At 38.3% G+C, this 17,703-nt stretch overlaps 1 protein-coding gene across 5 annotated transcripts in view; it reads left to right on the top strand.

Moving 5' to 3' along the window:
- The window catches only part of RBM26 (RNA binding motif protein 26), a 90,358-nt gene that overhangs the window by 56,506 nt on the left and 16,149 nt on the right, over positions 1-17,703 (top strand). For 4 of the 5 annotated variants that reach the window (XM_006028010.3, XM_025209326.1, XM_014521976.2 and 1 more), the window contains exons 15-20: positions 446-574; positions 3,274-3,348; positions 4,143-4,310; positions 9,428-9,532; positions 10,916-11,119; positions 14,434-14,520. In XM_006028010.3, the coding sequence (XP_006028072.1) occupies positions 446-574; positions 3,274-3,348; positions 4,143-4,310; positions 9,428-9,532; positions 10,916-11,119; positions 14,434-14,520 (768 nt within the window). Of the gene's footprint in view, positions 1-445; positions 575-3,273; positions 3,349-4,142; positions 4,311-6,859; positions 7,046-8,125; positions 8,271-9,427; positions 9,533-10,915; positions 11,120-14,433; positions 14,521-17,703 lie in introns of those variants that run through there. The other variant, XR_003095090.1, reaches the window with a different exon arrangement.

Here is a 17,703-nt window from a genome sequence, read left to right as displayed (position 1 = left end):
ATGACTGCTCTGAGCATTAGTGTTTAAAATTAGGGTGCAGTCCTGTATTTTAAGAGCGTGTAATCACAAGTAACAGCATTTTAGGTAGAAAATTTAGGACTAATTGTAGTCTCAGGTACGCAACACAAGAGCTCAGTCATCTTACTTTTGATCAAGTCCTAAAAAGCTTCTGTGTTTAAATTTTTAAGCGGTATTTGAAATCTCACTGTAAAACGTGTTTAATTGGAAGACATTTAGAATACTTGATGTGGTGCATTTTTATTAATTGTTTAACTCCAAGCTATCAGAAACATTTTATTACTCTATAATTTTTACCAGCCTTCTAATCAAAGGAGGCAGAGGTCATCGGTCTTATGAAAAAGCCTATATTTTTTTAAAACATTTCTGTTTTTAAAAGTAAAAAATCTGAAATTACTAGCAAAAATTAAATGATTTCCTCCTGTAGGTATTGTCCACTTCTACTGGCTTGACAAAAACTGTGTACAACCCTGCTGCTTTGAAGGCAGCACAGAAATCTTTGCCTGTTGTTTCCACTTCCGTGCTAGACTCTAATGAAGCACAGAAGAAAAAACAGGTAAATTAAACATGCTTCTTATATGTATGTAAAATAAATAACTTAATAGATTTAGGAATTTGTAACTGTTAGAGGTTGTATGAACATATCTCATCATAACTGCATAGGTAGAATTAGTAAATCAAGTGTTCATCGCAGAATAGAGTTGGTTTCAAAAGGCAATGGAAGTAAAACTTTAGTACTTGTTTGTTTTGTTTACTTTTTGCAGTGTATTTCATACCAGTTCAATGAAGACCAGTAGGACACAACATATGAAGCTTTTGTAATGGAAAAAAGAATCTTCACGTTGGGATGTTAATTTTCTTTGTTAGTTGGAAGAAGGGTGTACAGTATAATCCTAACTTTGTTTCCCAATTGTCTCTTGTTTGCTGTATTTACCCTCCTCAAGTGAGAATTGTCCAGCTCTTTAGCCTGTTTTAATTGTACTTTATCCCCTTCATTTATTCACTTAAGTATATTAAAGAATACTAAAGTCCTCAATTTCCTTTTGAGTATAAGGAGAATAAAGCCAAAAAAACACGCCTGGCTCTAGATGACACTCACCAGTTCAGTTTACGTTTTCAAAATCACTTTTGGGTCCTCTGGTTCACTTTTACTTGAGTAAACTAAATATAGATTGAATATATTGTCTTTGTGTATGAGCACACAAGTTGAATCCATCCGATTTAGGTTTATACAAAAGCAGTAAGGACAATTCAGCTCCTAAATAGAGTCTAGGCTAATGTACATTGTCTGTAAGGGTTTTCAAATTTTTTTTTTTTTTTTTTACTTTAAGCAGGGCTTTGTGATTATATGTAACATGGGACCAGACTCCTTTGATATTTGGAAGTTCTTAGTACCTGTAGCACCCAGTGACATAAACTAAAATTGCAGTTGCTCAGCATCTTTGAAAATAAGCTGATGAATATCTAATATTAGGTGTCAGAAATTAGAAGCCATTGGTTAAAATCTCAACTGCAATACTGAATAATCATTTAAAAGGAAGAAAGAACTAAGGTTCTGCAACATAACTGGCTTACTGCCTCATGCTTTTTTCTGTTTAAAGAGATTTCTATTATAACCATTTTACTTACGAGAAAATCATGGCTCATTGTGATAGATGTAAGATACCCTTCTTTTCTTTTTCTTATTTTCATTAGTTTTTCTCATCTCTTTGCCTTTTACCTATCTTCCTTTTCCGTTCCCTTTTTCTTCATGCCCCTTGAGTGTATAATCCTCTCTGGAGGTTGCAGCTACTAAAGAATATGATTGCACATGAAACATAACATACCAAGTGAGCAGAACTTAAGCTGATATTTAGGAGGATATACAGATGCAGCATTAGTATTTTTGTTATGGCTATTGGTGTATTTTCATTCTACATGAAGTAATTCTGTGGCAAATACTCTTGTAGTTTGGTTATACTAGCCTGTTGACTCATGCACGGGTGGGTTTTTACATTTCTACGGCTCCATGTCAGACTTGTTGATTAATTCTTTCTCAGTGTCCTGGGGCTAACCCCTTACTCCCATTCTTTGTCTGAATGATTCAGACAAATAATCTCATATTCTTAATGAGATTAAGGAATATACATATCTATATATTTTAATCAGCATTAACAGGAGCTGAGCTGCAGCTCTGGCCTGGTCTTTGCTGCCCTCTAAGTATAGGTTTTTTCACAGTAGTGAAGCAGACAAATGTGTTTTTCTCATTTGTGCATTCATAAGTGTCTTCAGAAAGAGTTACATTCCTAATAGCTTCAAGATAAACCTTTGATGCAACTGATTAGCTTCTTTCTGGGTAGAAAACTTAATTATTTTGGCTGTGGTATCAAAGTTTCAAACCCCCCCTCCCAAAAGAACACCCCAGCGTTTTAATGTACTTTTGACTTCCTTGACCTAGAACTAGACCATAAAGCTTAATTTACTGAATCCTACAACATATTTTTCCTACATGTCTGAGCTCTTGCTTATAAATTATGTAAATTAATGTTGTGCATTAAAAAATACTTCCTCTGGTACTGTGGAGTACAATATTCTGCCTTTCACTAACGTACTGATCTGCTATAGATGATTACCCTACTTGCAGTGAAGGAGGGATACTTAATCGATGAGAGGAATGCACCTGCCTAAATCAGGTTATCAAATCCTGATGTTTGACACTGCTTTCCCAAATACAGCAGTAAAAGCCACATTATCTGGCACCTTACAAACTGGCATGATCTATTAACTGGCATGCCAGCTTGTAAGGTAAAAGTGAAACCGGAAGTGCCCACCGTGGCACTTCCCGTTTCTCCAAGTCCCCATGGCCTGGGGCATAGCACCTTGAGCGGGGGGCCTCCCTCCCTGTCCCCCAGCATACTGACGCAGTGGGAGGGCCGGCAACGTGGTGGGAGGGGTGGTGGCGCACCGGACGCAGCAGGAGAAGCGACAGCCTGAACAGGCAAAGACACCTGTTTGGGCCTCTCAGGTAACCGGCATATTTGGTTATCCGGCATCCCCCATTCCCCACAGGTGCCGGATAACAAAGCTTTTGCTGTACTGTGTTTGAATGGCCTTCTGTAAGTATATTAGTTTATATTTGTTACTAGAAATTTGGTGGTGGTTATCAGATTTTCTAAATCATTTAACACAGAACTTTTTAGTCAATGACAGAATATACTTCTGTTGAGCAGCTCATCATTCAAAATCTAGAAACTTTCTGTAATCTTATACTCCTAGGAAGCACTAAGACTTCAACAAGATGTGAGGAAGAAGAAGCAAGAAATCTTAGAAAAGCATATTGAAACACAAAAGGTAAAATGTTAAACGTTGAATGTCTTTGATTTGAGTAAGATGGTAAAAATGAGTTGAAATCTGACTTGTAAAATGTCAATAACTTTCATTATTAGAATAATTAGAAATGTGTAGGCATGGATTGCAGTCTTTCTTTAGGGACACTATTATTGACAGTGTTCTGGTTCTGACTTTCATCCTGAGAGAGAGAGTGAGATTTGCATAAATATAAGTTTTAATCTTAACTGGGGGAGACAGTTCTCCCCGTGGTTGTTATGAAGTGGCTGCTCCCTTGGTTCCTAGATCTTTCCAACCATTTTTTTTTTCCTTGGATGCCGTCAGCAAAGAAGCCACATATGACTTCCAGCTGTTGCTACTTCTGAACATCTTGCAGTCTTGTTCCTTAAGTATCTATAGTTACTGATCTCTGAAGCATCTTACTCTTGTCTTGCTTTGTTGCTAACTATAGTAAAGAGCTTTTGCATTTTGCATTTGTAAAGAGCATTTTTACAGTAAAAATGCTTTTGATACTTTGCTTTATTTGTCCTCATAGTGCCAAGTCTGTCAGCTTTATGGTTTGGTGGTGAATTGCTGTCCATACCAGTATTCTGTAGATCAGGTTGTCCTTGGCACTAAGGCTCAGAAGTAAATGTCTGACAAAGTTCTGTTCCAGATGGTGAATGCGACTGCTTAGTACCCTACTACAATTGAGCATAATATACAAGAGTATAAAATGTATCTGGAAAATCTTTAAAAATATTTTATAAGCATTGTTTAAGTTAAGACATAAAAAAGTAACTTTTAAAATTGAACAGATGTTGATTTCAAAATTGGAGAAGAACAAAGCCATGAAATCAGAAGACAAAGCAGAAATTATGAAAACACTGGAAACGCTGACAAATAGCATTACCAAGCTAAAGGATGAATTAAAAGGTGTGTCATCTGGAGGACCTCCTCTGAAAAGCATGAAAACTAAGGCTCAGGTACTCTGTTTTTTATTATAGAATTACATGCTCATGTTTATTAATTAGAAAAAGAGTGAATATTTGAAAAAAAAAATCTGTCTAGATTGACTGATAATTTAAATACACAATTACATAAGATTATTCTGTATGTTTCCATCACTTAAAGAAGCCACAGTACTTGTTTGAAATTTGTTATCTGCTGTTGTTACTAGGTAATACTTATATCCAAAATATATCATAAGAATTAAAATCGTGCGCGCACACACTGTCTTTGCTGCTTATCCCAAGTAACTACTCAATTTCTCCTGTTTGGGCTTTTTAAAAACAGCAACATTAAGAGAAATACCATATTCCTTCAGCTATAAAATGCACTTTTTAAACCAGGTATTTCTTTCAATAATTTCCTGAGTCTTGAATTCAAGTTAAATTAAAAAAAAAAAAAGTTAAAGTTTCTTTATGTATCAAAGATATGTTATCCTTGTTAAGACAAGGTTCCTTGGGTGAATTTGATATCTTTTATTAGACCAACCCAAATGGTTGGAGAATAGTTATTAAGCAAGCTTTCGGGTTCAAAAACCCTTCGTCAGGCTAAGGAAGCTTCAGCAGTTGGTGTGTGCTCTTCCATCCATCCTTGTCTGCCTATGTTCTTAGACCAACACAGCTACAACCCATTATCCTTGTTAATGTTTTTATTTTGTTAGTTTGTCATAAAATTCAGGTTTATCTTAAAATCAGGAGTGTCTTTTACTCAGAGGAATGCAGCATATCTTAAGCAAAAAGTTGCATTGAAGTTCAGGGTCAGATTTAGGTTTGTTTCATGTTCTAAATTACTCTTGCCTAGGTTGCAACCTCGTGTCCTTTTCATTCTTGATTATGTAACAGTACTGTCAAATAAAGAGTGGCTTGTGAGGAGTAATGTAGTACATAGATATTTTACAGATATCTCACTGAACCTTCCCACTTTGCATACTGCTTAATTCTTGCATAGTATTCTCAATTTCTTTTAACTACTTAGAATGGGTTTTGACTTGAGAGGTTTCTTTTTCTCTGTTTGCTTTTCTTTTTGCTGCTACAAAAGACTGATTACTTTGGTCTTTCCCACAATGTAAAAATCAGCCTCCAACTCTGCTTTCTGACCTAGTTATATTGCCTTTTAATGACAGATTTTTTTTGCTATCTGTGGGGAGGGTATGTTATCCACTACCATTATAAAAAGATTTTAAAAGGCCTAGTGAAAGAACAGTGTTACAGAATTATATCAGTCCTTTTATAAATGAGTAACCCCAATTGTTTTCTCTTCTGCTCTAGCAACCAGACAAGGAGATACTTAAATAAAAAAGAGAAGGTTTTAAAAACTATTGATGGTATTCTTAAAAGTGTTTGGTACTTCTCTAGAGGACCACAACCAATCTTGATCTCCTCCAGCTATTCTGATCTGCAGCTCTTAAAATGTTTACTTCTCCCTTCTAATGTGTTTGTTTTAGGAAGCTCCTCTTTCAGGAATGGCCTTGAATCCAGTCTGTGGTGAAGTCTTAAAGGACCTTCAACCATATATGTGAGCAAAAAACATGGAGCAATCTGCTTAAGAGGCAGATCAAACTTAAAAAATAGTAACTACAAAATGATGGTGAAGTACAGATTTGATGCATAAATATTGAGGTGACCTTGCTCATGGCTTCATTACCTCATCTGTTATGCTGATAAAATTTTATGGCATGTATTTTTATTTTAGGTATCACATTAAAAGAATTGGTCCTGGAATTTGTGTTAATTTTTCAGTGTGGGCATCCTGAGACAGTGGAACCCTGATATTGCTGTATTTTGATTAGAAACAATATGTGGGTGTAAAATGTATATTAACATTTGGAAAAACAGGTTTCTCATATCTTCTGCAGCTAGCGACCTCTTTCAGGTTGAGATGTCCTAACGTCTCTTCCCAAAGAGCTCTAACCTTATCTTGAGGACAAATTGAACTGTAACTATGCCAGAAATAACAGATGTTAAAGAATGAACTCCGTTATAAATGAGGCAGTAACTTGCAAATTCATTCTTAAGTATAATTGATACAAATTTAAGTATAATTAATAGAAACGTTTTTTATAAGGTTCAACTGGGGAAATAATTCAGCATGAACATGATTTTAATCAGAGAGTGCTAGCAATACCATGTTTTGTGTTGCATCTCAATTTATAGTGAGAAAACTTGCAGAGATAAAAGTGGGATGAGAACTTGAACTTATTTTCAATTAAAGTTTTCAGAGTTGGTTAGAAAATGGCAGATACGTGAGTTAGAAAATGGCAGATATGTAGTTTTGTGACTGGAGAATTATCAGTTTGTCTTAGCAGTGCTCCAGGAGGTTCTGGAGAAGAAAATAGTCCCAAGTAGGTATAAAATAAGAGTGGGTGCTAAACTGTGAATTGTGAGTAGTCAAATACTGTGACTAGGTCTTTATTTTTCTGAAGTCTGAAATGAGAGGAAGCAGTTCAGGACTAGTCATTTCCATGTTTTTTGCTGAATGTTTGTACTTGTCCTTAAATGGACAGAAAATTCATGTTCCACCCCTGAAGCTTGTTTAGGTGGCCAAAGATGTCTGACATGCAAGTTAAATTGCCCTGGAAGAGAATTATTGAAGGTATCAACAAGAGGACACTGTACACCATTAAGGGAAATCTTTGCTTTGCTCTTAATTAAAGACAAAAAAAACCAAAGAAAAAGCACCCTCATGAGAGCCACCTTTACTTCAAGTGATAGAGGTAGGGGAAGGAATCAGTCATCTGAACAAAGTAAAAAACAAAACAAAAAACACTTTGCATTACTTGGGTAACTTCTTTTTGACGTTTACGTTAACATCATTGCAAAAGGACCTTGTTGCTGGGACTGTAAGCAGATGTCACCTTTGCCCTGCAATAAAATTTTCTGTGGTGAGGCAAAATACGAACATGCAAATATCTTTACCTCTTATTGCACTACAGATGCCCAAAGAGGGCTGTGCCAGCAGTTCCTGGGAACAGGTTTGCCACTCCGTTGCGGCAAATGTCCATACCCTTCTGGCACAGTACGCCAGTTTGGAAGCATGTATTCAAGTTGGGGTGTCGGGTATCTGGGGCCATTATTCTATAATAATAACCCTGTGGGGCAGTGGCTCTGATCAATGTCTATACCTGCAAATCAAGCAGATCAGCTATGCTGGGGATACATCCTGGCACAGCCGATCCTGGCAAAAAAAACAATGTCTTCGTAGCATTTTCTTAATGCTTGAAGTTGGGTAGCAAATGGAGCCTTGAAAACTTAAGGTGGTAGATGCAGTGCATTAGATCAATGTGACTGTGCCACACAGATTGCAAAATGTTGCTCCCACTGAATGTGGAAACCTCTGACTGCCACCTAACTTGCCTTAATTAGTCCTTTTCATCTTTTGGATCCTGGTCCAACTAAAGGGTGGGGGGGGAGGGCAGGAGGAAGGGGAAATAAAAGCATCAAAAAATAATGTTTCCCAACTCCTGAACCTATATAACCTCAGACTCCATTGTGTGCTTTGTGAATTTGAACTGCGAGTCATGTTTCTTGAGTTTTGAAACAGTTGACTTTGGACATCCTGGGCCATGTGATGAATACATGGCAAAACAATATGTGAAAAACTATACAAAAAGAAGTAGTTTATTTCCTGTGACTTTTTTGAAACAGTCTTGCACAGGAAAAGATGAAGATTTTGTAGTACTATTTGTCTTATAAAAGTCATGTAATTTGAGAGATAGCAAGAAAAGATGTCTGTAGGATGTTCATGTTGGCATTATCAGTTTGAGTAATCCAGCCTTTTCTTTTCTTTTTCAAAGCCTCAAGTTTTCTTCTGAAAAATCTTCCTCCTTTATCATTCAGTGATGGACATTTGGTTTCTAACTCTCACACTGTCACCATACCTGTGAGGTCTTCATCTCTTACAGTCAGCTCTTGAGCACATGACACATTGGTTTAAAATCAGCATATGTAAATATAAAATAATTTGCGCATGTTCTTTTTATTTGATGTGTCATTGGAACAAATGGTTGCTGTCTTTTCCAGATTCTCAAATTTGAACAAAATTCCATCAAATACGTGGTCATACGTGAAGGTCTCCTGTGCCTCAGACCTTAGTGATTACATCTGACACATCTGAATTTTGTTTGAGCAACACATTTTACCACGATCTGTATGCATGGGTTAGAATAACAGAAAATTAGGGTTGGAAGGGGCCCCAACCCCCTGCTCAAAGCAGGACCATCCCCAACTATTTCATCTTAGCCAAGGCTTTGTCCAACTTGGTCTTAGAAGTCTGCATTTGGTTTTGTATATTATGGTTTTTAACACATCATGCTGGGAGAAGTGAATCGGTGCATGTGCAAAAGGGTTCAAATGTTTTCGTAGCAGAGGTCTTGGTAGTGTACTGAACACATTTGTGACCTGCTTTTCTCTGCATTGAAGTACTGGTTGGACTTCTCACATTACTGAACTATAGTGGCTTTAAACTTGTTTGCCACTGGAGTGGATGCTGTCTGTTTTGCTTATCATTTTGTATACTGAATTGTCTTGTAGAATTCATGTTTTTGGCGCTTCCCTACCAAAACTACATAGCAGTGGCAGATCACATTTTGTTTTTCTACTTTGTTTCACCTGTTCAGTCAGTACTAGAAACCATGACAACATGGATCTTGAAAAAGCTCACTGCAAACTGAATTTCACTTTGCTCTCAAAACCTGCTATCATGTTTTGTTTTCTGAAGGATGATACCCAATGGAATAGAAATACTGCCTATTAAGTTAGAGCTAACTTAGTAAGATCTGAAAAGACACGGCTTAGATATAGACGTTACCCTTTTCTAGTTTTTGAATCCCCTTCTTTCTATGTTTAGCTTTGTCTCCTAAGATTCTACTTTAAGACACATGTACAGAAAAGGAGACCCTCACTGTAACTTTAACAGCCACCTAGCTCCCTGGAGACCGTATCATATTAGTCCTAGCATGCTGCATACTTTTAAGACAGCCTCACATGACTACCCTTTAGTATTGTGATGGACAAGCAGGACTGTGGTCACTCAGATTATTTCCCAGTTTGAGAGTAAGACATATATGAACTAATAACCTTTCTTGACTGTTTCTTAGATGCAGAAAGAATTGCTGGATACTGAGCTGGATTTGTACAAGAAGATGCAGGCTGGGGAAGAAGTCACTGAACTAAGACGAAAGTACACAGAACTGCAGCTTGAAGTATGTTTCTTTCCTTTTTTTTGTTATTTGCCATTTTTAACAGAGTGTTCATGTATTTTTTAATTAACTTGCAAGTTGCTTTACAGCATAAATTGTTGTATAATGAAGTTTCAAAGATGAAGCCTCATTTATGTAGGTTGTACGCAGCCATTTTCTCTTAAACTTTATTGGAGATACTTCATATCTTCAGTTCCTGCACTCGACTCATGTTTTGATCACTTTTCTGTTCATATTTTGTACATATTTTTAAAAGCTGGCATTATTTGGTGTGTTATAGAGTTACAGCAGGTAACAGTTTTTAAAAGAGCCAATGTATTTTTTAATATTTGTCTATAGGTGGTGCTGTGGATGCTTATAAAGAGCTTAATGCTGGACTACTTTGATAATTCTTGTTAAAAAGAACATCTCTCTTAAATAATTGTCAGCATGAAGAAACATAATCTTGATCAAATTAAAATGCTAGAGAGAAACAGTGTCATCCTGTTAACTGGTTTTTAAGAAGATATAGTCTAACTCCTGAGTTGTTTTTTTTTTAACATTTATATAAATCAAACTGGATCAGGAAATGTTCCAAATACAAATTACATGTCTATTTCTTTTTTTAAAACACTTGGAGAATAAACTTTTTTTTTTAATTGTATAATGCAACTTTTCTTAATCATCTTTATGATGTATGAGAGTGATGTATATTAAAATGCATAGTATATACTTACAATATAATCCTTTCTTTACTGTAGATTGGCAATGCTTTTTTGCTTAATTCTCTGCTAACTCAATGAAGTTTGACCATGCCTGTTAACCTTCCATATTGCCACTAACATGAACTTCAGGTGGCATTATTCTTTTGATGACATTTGGAATAGGGGCACTGAAATAAAGACACTTTAAGTGATCAGCAGTGACTATGATAAATGTTCTTATTTGTGTGTGGTTACAATTGGCTTGCTTGGCTGTCTTTTAGGAGAAGAGGCTTGTAGCTTTATACTACATTAGATATTTTACAATGCTTTAATAAAGTTATGATTTCTGTGAAGTGACTAGAAACAGTTTCATACATTGAAATACTTTCAGAAATCGAGACCTTTACTGCTACAGCATAAAGTTTGTCCCCCTTACTCTGAGTTTCATCTAAAATATTTCAATTCCATTCCAAAGTTGAGACCTGTTTCATTCAAGGAAATTAACTCATTTCTGAAACAGATACTTGGAAAAAATGTATAGATAGAAGATTTAATTATTTTTAACACCAAGTAGCCCATTTTGAGACATTTCTTAAAGCGGAATTAAGTGTCCACTGTGATTATAACATAACATTTAAATTCTGTCTTAATCTCTAACTTGTGTGCATCAGAGTTACTGATATTTTACATACAAACTTCTTAGGCTGCCAAACGAGGGATCCTTTCTTCAAGTCGTGGCAGAGGAATACATGCAAGAGGTCGGGGTACATCACGTAGCAGGGGGAGAGGAATACGAGGCCGGGGACGAGGAGTTCCTGTTCATGCAGTAGTGGATCACCGACCAAGGGCATTAGAGATCTCTGCATTCACAGAAAGTGATAGGGAAGATCTCCTTCCTCACTTTGCGGTATGTAATTACTTCAGTTTTTCTTTTCTTTGGATGATGATGCCTTGTGGTGGAGCACTGGAAAAATGCCCAAAGAATGGTTCTAACTAACTGTTAACACCACTGTCTCCCAGATTGTGCTTTAACGATCTCTTAGCACTATTAACCCTTAAATGGAACGTGAAATATGAACACGGACAACTCGGTGTCCTAAAATCAAAGTCTAATTCATTAATACAACAAATGTTAGCTTAGCAGTTTCTATATACAGAGGGAGAAAAACAGTACAACGATCTCACCCAATCCCAGATGTTATTTTGCTCAAAAGAGAAGACAGCTGCTGAGTTCCTGAAAGCAAAGGGTGCATCATTGACTAAAACAGTCCAGACAGGTGTTGAAGGCTGGATTTATGACAGCGACACACACAACTTTCTTGCTGCCTCCTTTTAATGCTTTTCTACAACTTCATTCCTTTTGATGTCTCCTCGTGTTCCCATATTTTATTCTGTCAGCATATTCCTTTGTTCAGCAGACCCACCATGAGTACACCTCTTAATTTGGCCTTTTTCTGGTATCTTACTTTGGGCATTATCCATTGGTCTCCCTTATCTTTCATTAACATATCCAATCATTTCATCCCTCTGATTCAGCCAGTTAGTGCCAAGTTCATTTAATTTGAGCTGTTAACAAATATTACTATGTTGTGTTAGAAAAACTTCTCACAGTGATAGAAAAGGAAAGAAACCTCATGTGAGCAAACGGAAGGTCATAAGCTGCTTGCGGGAGGCAAGACCAGTTGATATTGCAGACACCAGCAGAATGAAAAGTTCAGATAATAATGAGGCTATACAGAACTTAAGCAATGATTAAATAAAGCTGAATCTAAAAGAAAACTTTAAACAATACTGTAATTCACTACTCTGTAAACAGGTGCAACTTTAAAGCATAAAATATGACAAGCTTCCCCAACACTAACCTCTGTGCCTGAAAGCTTGTCTAACATCTCTCCCAAATGAATTGTTGATCCGTTAGAAGATATTACCAAACAGACTTTGCTTATTGAAGTTAAACCCAATTTTTAATTAAACAAAATATTCTAAAATAAACCGTTGGCTTCTGACTCTCCCTGGCCAGTTAAAAAAAAAAAAGTAATTCCTTGAAAAGGGGGTTGGGAGATGCTGCTGAGGAAAAGACTTTCAGGTGTTATAATTAGGCATCTACTTAAATCTCACTGGCCACTGATTATTTTCAGGAGACCATTGTGTTGGCAGCCACCTCTTTTGCCAGGCACTTTTTGTACGGGCAGCTCCCATTTTTTTCACTCCCCTTTATGCAACTCGTTGGCCGAGAGCCTGGCAGTATCCCCACCCCTCATCTTTTTTTTTATTTTGGTAGCCACAAACAGCTGCTGGAAAAAAAAATCCTGCTGGGGTGGAGGGCTAACTTGAAGTAGCAGAGAGAATGGGAGTGGGGATGACTGTGGGACAGGTGATGGGCATAAAATGAGCACCAGACTCGCGATTTTCTCTGCTCCTTCCCCAGCTCCTGCTGCTTTAGTTTAACCCTCCTGGGTGGGTCTCTATTTCCATCTGCCCTCTCCCACCAGGCATAGCCACATTGCCCAGGGCCCCAAGATGGCTTAGCATTGCAGCCCTGCCTGACCAACCCATTCTCCCCCAGCCTGGACCCTAAATAAAAGCATATTCACACCTCATCTGCTGCAGCCTTCCTCTTCATTCCTCTTCAGGTGCCCTTCTGATTCTAAGTGCTAGTCAATACTTTTTTTTCTGGTTAGATCCAGCATGACATTACATGCTGGACAGAACAGTTTGCCACCATCTGCCTGAAGAGTCCCTTCAGGGTACTGCTTCATACAGTCCGTGCACTTTGCTTTGTGGACTGTCTTCTCGCTCAACCTGATCTTAAGTGCAGCAGCCAGCCTCACTGTGCTGTGTGCTCTTTAAATCCTCCCAGTCTCCTGTGCTGCCCAGTGATTGGGTCAGTCAGCATGCTGATTGGCTTAATCACTGAGCCTTGCTGGGAGAGTGTACTTTCTACAGGGTCCCTGTGCTGCTGCTTGTGCCAGTGAGCTGTTCCCCCTTCCCACCCCCGGTGATTTTTGTCAGTTACTGGCGGGAAGAGCATTTTCCTGCTCTTTAGGGAAAGTGGGGATTGCCTGCTTTTCCTGTAAAACGCAAAAACTCGATTTAAGTAGATCCCTAATTATAATATAACTGTTACAACTGCGTGCTTCTGTAGATGTAAGTTAGTTAAATCACTGTAACTTTGACCCTGCAGGGGTTGGGGAGGGAGTGCAGCTCCCTGCTGCTATGTGGACCCCCAGGGGAGGCATGGGGGGCATGTGCATCCTTGGATTTGTGCGTGGGCCCATTCCCTCCCTCACTGTGGGACCTGGATCTGCACCGCCTATGCCCCTTCCCTCCACTATGTCCCTTCCCCACCACAGACTTACCGGCAGGATGCTACTGTCCAAGATGCTGGGCTGCATTCCTGTAAACCAGTTATCAACACAGCCACACAGAGAGAAGGGGGCTTGGCTATATGGGAGCAGGGGGGGCAGTTGTACCCCAGCTCTGACCTGTCCCACAGGGCTTGGGGTTTAGGCATCAGGGAGAGGTGCCAGTACTGCCACTGTTCCCCCACCATCAAATTTCCTGACCTTTGAGGAGCCCTGTGTGCTGGATTCCAGGGCTCCATGGGCTGGAGGTTGAGCACCCCTGCTCTGGGACATACTTCTAAAAGATTGGAGTCACTTCAAAATTGCTTTAAGCGTAAATAAGAAACTTTGAGGGGGAATACCCATAGGTTTATGTCAAGGGTGTCAAACAAATGGCCTAGCCCAGAGGCTGGGTTTGGCCCATGAAACTGCTGCATCAGGCCCGCAGGTAGTCTGGTGGGCTACTGGAAATGCACTTAACCCTCAGCTCTGCACTGCTGCCCGCCCTTGACACTGTTAACAAGTGAGTGCTCTGTGCTGCCACGTGCCCCCAGAGCCATACTACCAATCAAATGTAGCCTCACAGATCTGGCGTGAAGGAGCCCCTGAGGTCTGGGTCTAGCTCACAGCGAGTTTGACATCCCTGACTTACGGAAAGGACCCAAACAGTTGCAGTATGCTGCAGGGTTTGAGCTGTGTCAGAAATGCATGTGAAAATAAGTGTTTTAAAAAAAAATAAAAATATAGAAATTTACCATTGCCAAAGTCATTTGGACATTTATCACTTTTTTTATGTAGATTGTTTGAGTACATATGAGAAGTACAGTATTTGCGTAGAAGAAAAATTTCAGTTAGTTTTTTTTTCTCATATTAAAAGCAATATGGTGAAATTGAAGATTGCCAGATCGATGACTCTTCTCTTCATGCAGTGATTACTTTCAAGACAAGAGCTGAAGCTGAAGCTGTAAGTATATTCTTTCAGTTGAAAGTCCTTTAAAAAAGTTCTCATTAAACTTGCTTAAAATTATCTCAGCTTAAGAATTAAATATGTTTTCAAAATAGTTTAATATCATGTTTACTCATTTTACTTGTTTAGTATTTTGGATGCCTATTTGATAAACAAATTTGATTCTAGAGTAAGACTAGATACTCAAGTCCATCTTAAAAAAAAAAAAAAAAAAAAAATCACCAAATGTCTGAAGCTGCTGTTTTTCCTGAAAGCCATAGCAAAAAGGAAACTTAAACCGCTTAGAAGTATAAAGTACAGATTGCCTGGAGAGCCCAGTAGAAATATATGACAGAACCTTACTTGTTAATTTCTCCTTACCTAGATTTCCCAAAGTCTTAATGTTTTCACTGCTGTTATTTTGTTTTTTTGAAATAAATGATCATGAAACAGCTTATTCAAAGATTTTGTTTTATGCACTGTATTTACTCAAATACAAGATGACCCTGATTATAAGACGAACCCCCAATAATTATATTCTATAAATGGAAAATTTATAAATGTGATATAATTTTCCACGTATAGAATCTAATTATTGGAGGTTTGCCTTGAATTTGTCCCCTTGTCATTGCTACAGTAGGAAAAATAAATTGGGGGGGGAGGGGCTGTGCTCCCCTCCCATTCTTTCTCCTGCAGCCCCTTGCCTTCCTCCTTACTGTCCTGTCGGACCCCGCTTTCCATGAGCACATGGAAGTGAAAACTAAATTTGAAAATGCTGACCTTGAAAGAAAAATAGCTGTAGTAATTTTCATATAGTACTAATAGACTTAGTCTAGAATTAATGCATGTTACCTGTTTTGAAACTGCTGCAAGTGTAAGCACAGGTACTCCATAAACACACTTAAACAGCATTTTGAGTGCCTATTACTTATCGTACAAACTGTGCATGGTATTAGTCCAGAGCCGAAAGGTACTCAATTTACTGTATAGCTCGTTGGGCTGGGCCCCAGCAGATGCAACAATTTTTCAAGCTCTGGTGACCCCACAGCTCAGCACTGGTCAGTATATGTATGTACTCCAGATAACTGCCCTTTCCACCCCACTCCCTATAAAAAAAAAAAAAAAAAAAAAAAATGCATGTGCTAATTAGTCATCCACTTATGACTGGATCCAGGTGTTCTTGTCATGAGTCCTGGAATCCTCCAAAATTTATATGCAGATGAAGCATATAGCAACGTGATCTGGTTTCACATCCTGGAGCGTGGGGCTGTGCTAATCCATATGCAACAGGTTTGGGGCCCCATTTGTTGATGTTCGCCAGACATTTAAGGCTGGTGAAGAAATGGGAGTTATTGAAATGAGAAAGAAAGGCACAGCGCAGCTGTTGGAATGAAGAGGAAGTCAAGCTGTATTCAGTGTAGTGGCTCACCATGTCTTTAAAAAGAGTCAGTTGCTGAGGGGGACTGCGTGCAATAGACACTACCAGATTTATTATTCAGATGGGCTGCACTAACTTCTCCTTAGGAGAAATACCGTGACCATAAAGGTGGTTTTCCTAGGGCAGGGGACATACCATGAACGTGGCAGGGGGCACTCTGGTCTGCTTACGGACAGGACTCCCTGCAAGAGCCAGCTTCCAGTGGCAGGATTTTAGCTACGCACCGACTATGGAAATAGGAGACTCCTCCCTAACTTGCTTCTACAGCCATACGACTGAGGGCAAGTGAAACAAAGGCATCCGAACCACAGGTCTTCAGGCTTGGGCTTGCACGTAGGAAGCCTGCCAAAGGATTTGGAAGTATCTGAAGCCCCAGGTTCAGGTGGAGGATACTTGCCAGTAGCAGGGCCACATATGGTTCTTGAATGATTCACATGGATTTGGAATTGATTTGGCTGATTTGACTTGGGACATGAAAAATTTTCCTTTAAAAAAAAAAAAAAAAAAGTTTGCCCGCTATAGATCATGTATTTTATAATCGTGCTCATTTCTGGCTGATTTTAATCAAACTTATAGTTGGTTTTCATTACTGAGCACATGCTACTTTTACTGGGAGGTCAAAGATCAGCAGTGTATTTAGTGAGACTTCCTTGTATGTGAATTTAAGATGAGGGGTTTTTCCTCATGCTGATTAGGAAGGAAAATAACCTTATTTTGTGTTTGAGTAAATATAGTATTTTTTCCATTTCTCTGTATTTTACTTTGACATATTGGCAAGTAAAGTTATGTCTAGTTCTAGGACTGTGTTTAGACTAAAGATCTATTTCACTTTTTTCAAGTAACTAACTTATCCAAAAGATGATAGAGTATGATTACTGAAATGTTGATGTTGTAAAAAGTAAATTACTCTGAATTTACCGTTGAGTTGCATTTGATCATTTAAGTTTGCTTTGAAATTTTGCCTGTTTATGGTGTTGCTAGTATGACCAGTATTTTAACTTCATACTTGTACAACCTGTATTTCCCTCAAATATTCAAAAAAATATAAAGAAGCTGTACTTGTTAATAAATATGGAAGCTATATAGACTAGTGATGTAATCACTGGGACTTGGGTAACCTAGTTTGTTTCCTTGCTTATGTATATATTTTGTATGGTTTTAGGTAAATTAATAATGGTACTCTTAGTTTTCAAGAATTGAGGATAAGTGCATTCAAAATTGTGAAGTCTTCTGATATTAAGTGGGGCCAGCTGAAAATGTTTGGCAATAAGGACATGCGTATGCTGTTTAAGGCTGAATGTGAATTCCTCCCTGACTAGCCTGATCCACCTATCCCTGTTAACATTGTATTATACAGCCCGCACCAAAAGTTTTCTTGCATATGGTACTAATATTTATCTTGGGTTCCTTCACACAATGCAAAATGCAATGAATCAGTTTGCCAGATCTTTGTTACTTCTGGACTTCCTTTTATTGCCCATAAATAGAAATAAGTGCTGAAGGGCCAGAAGTCAGGAAGAGGGGATGTGTCATTGTAACATGGCAGACTTTCTGTACACAAGATCTGCAGCATATGGTTAAGTTCCAAACACTGCAATAAGGGGCAGGCTATGAGGTGAGTGATGGCAAGTTAGATCTTACACCCAAATCTTAACCTTACCTACTAGGTTCAGGATGAAGAGCCACTGGGGTGGCTTAAGGGTTTATGATATAAATCTGAAGCCTGTAGCCTTTTCCCAGTGCAGGCTGAAGCTAATGAACTG

This window comes from Alligator sinensis, unplaced genomic scaffold, assembly GCF_000455745.1.
Source record: "Alligator sinensis unplaced genomic scaffold, ASM45574v1 scaffold1044_1, whole genome shotgun sequence".
NCBI lineage: Eukaryota > Metazoa > Chordata > Crocodylia > Alligatoridae > Alligator > Alligator sinensis.
The sequence above is the reverse complement of the archived record's forward strand: the minus strand, read 5'-3'. Positions and strand labels throughout refer to the sequence as shown.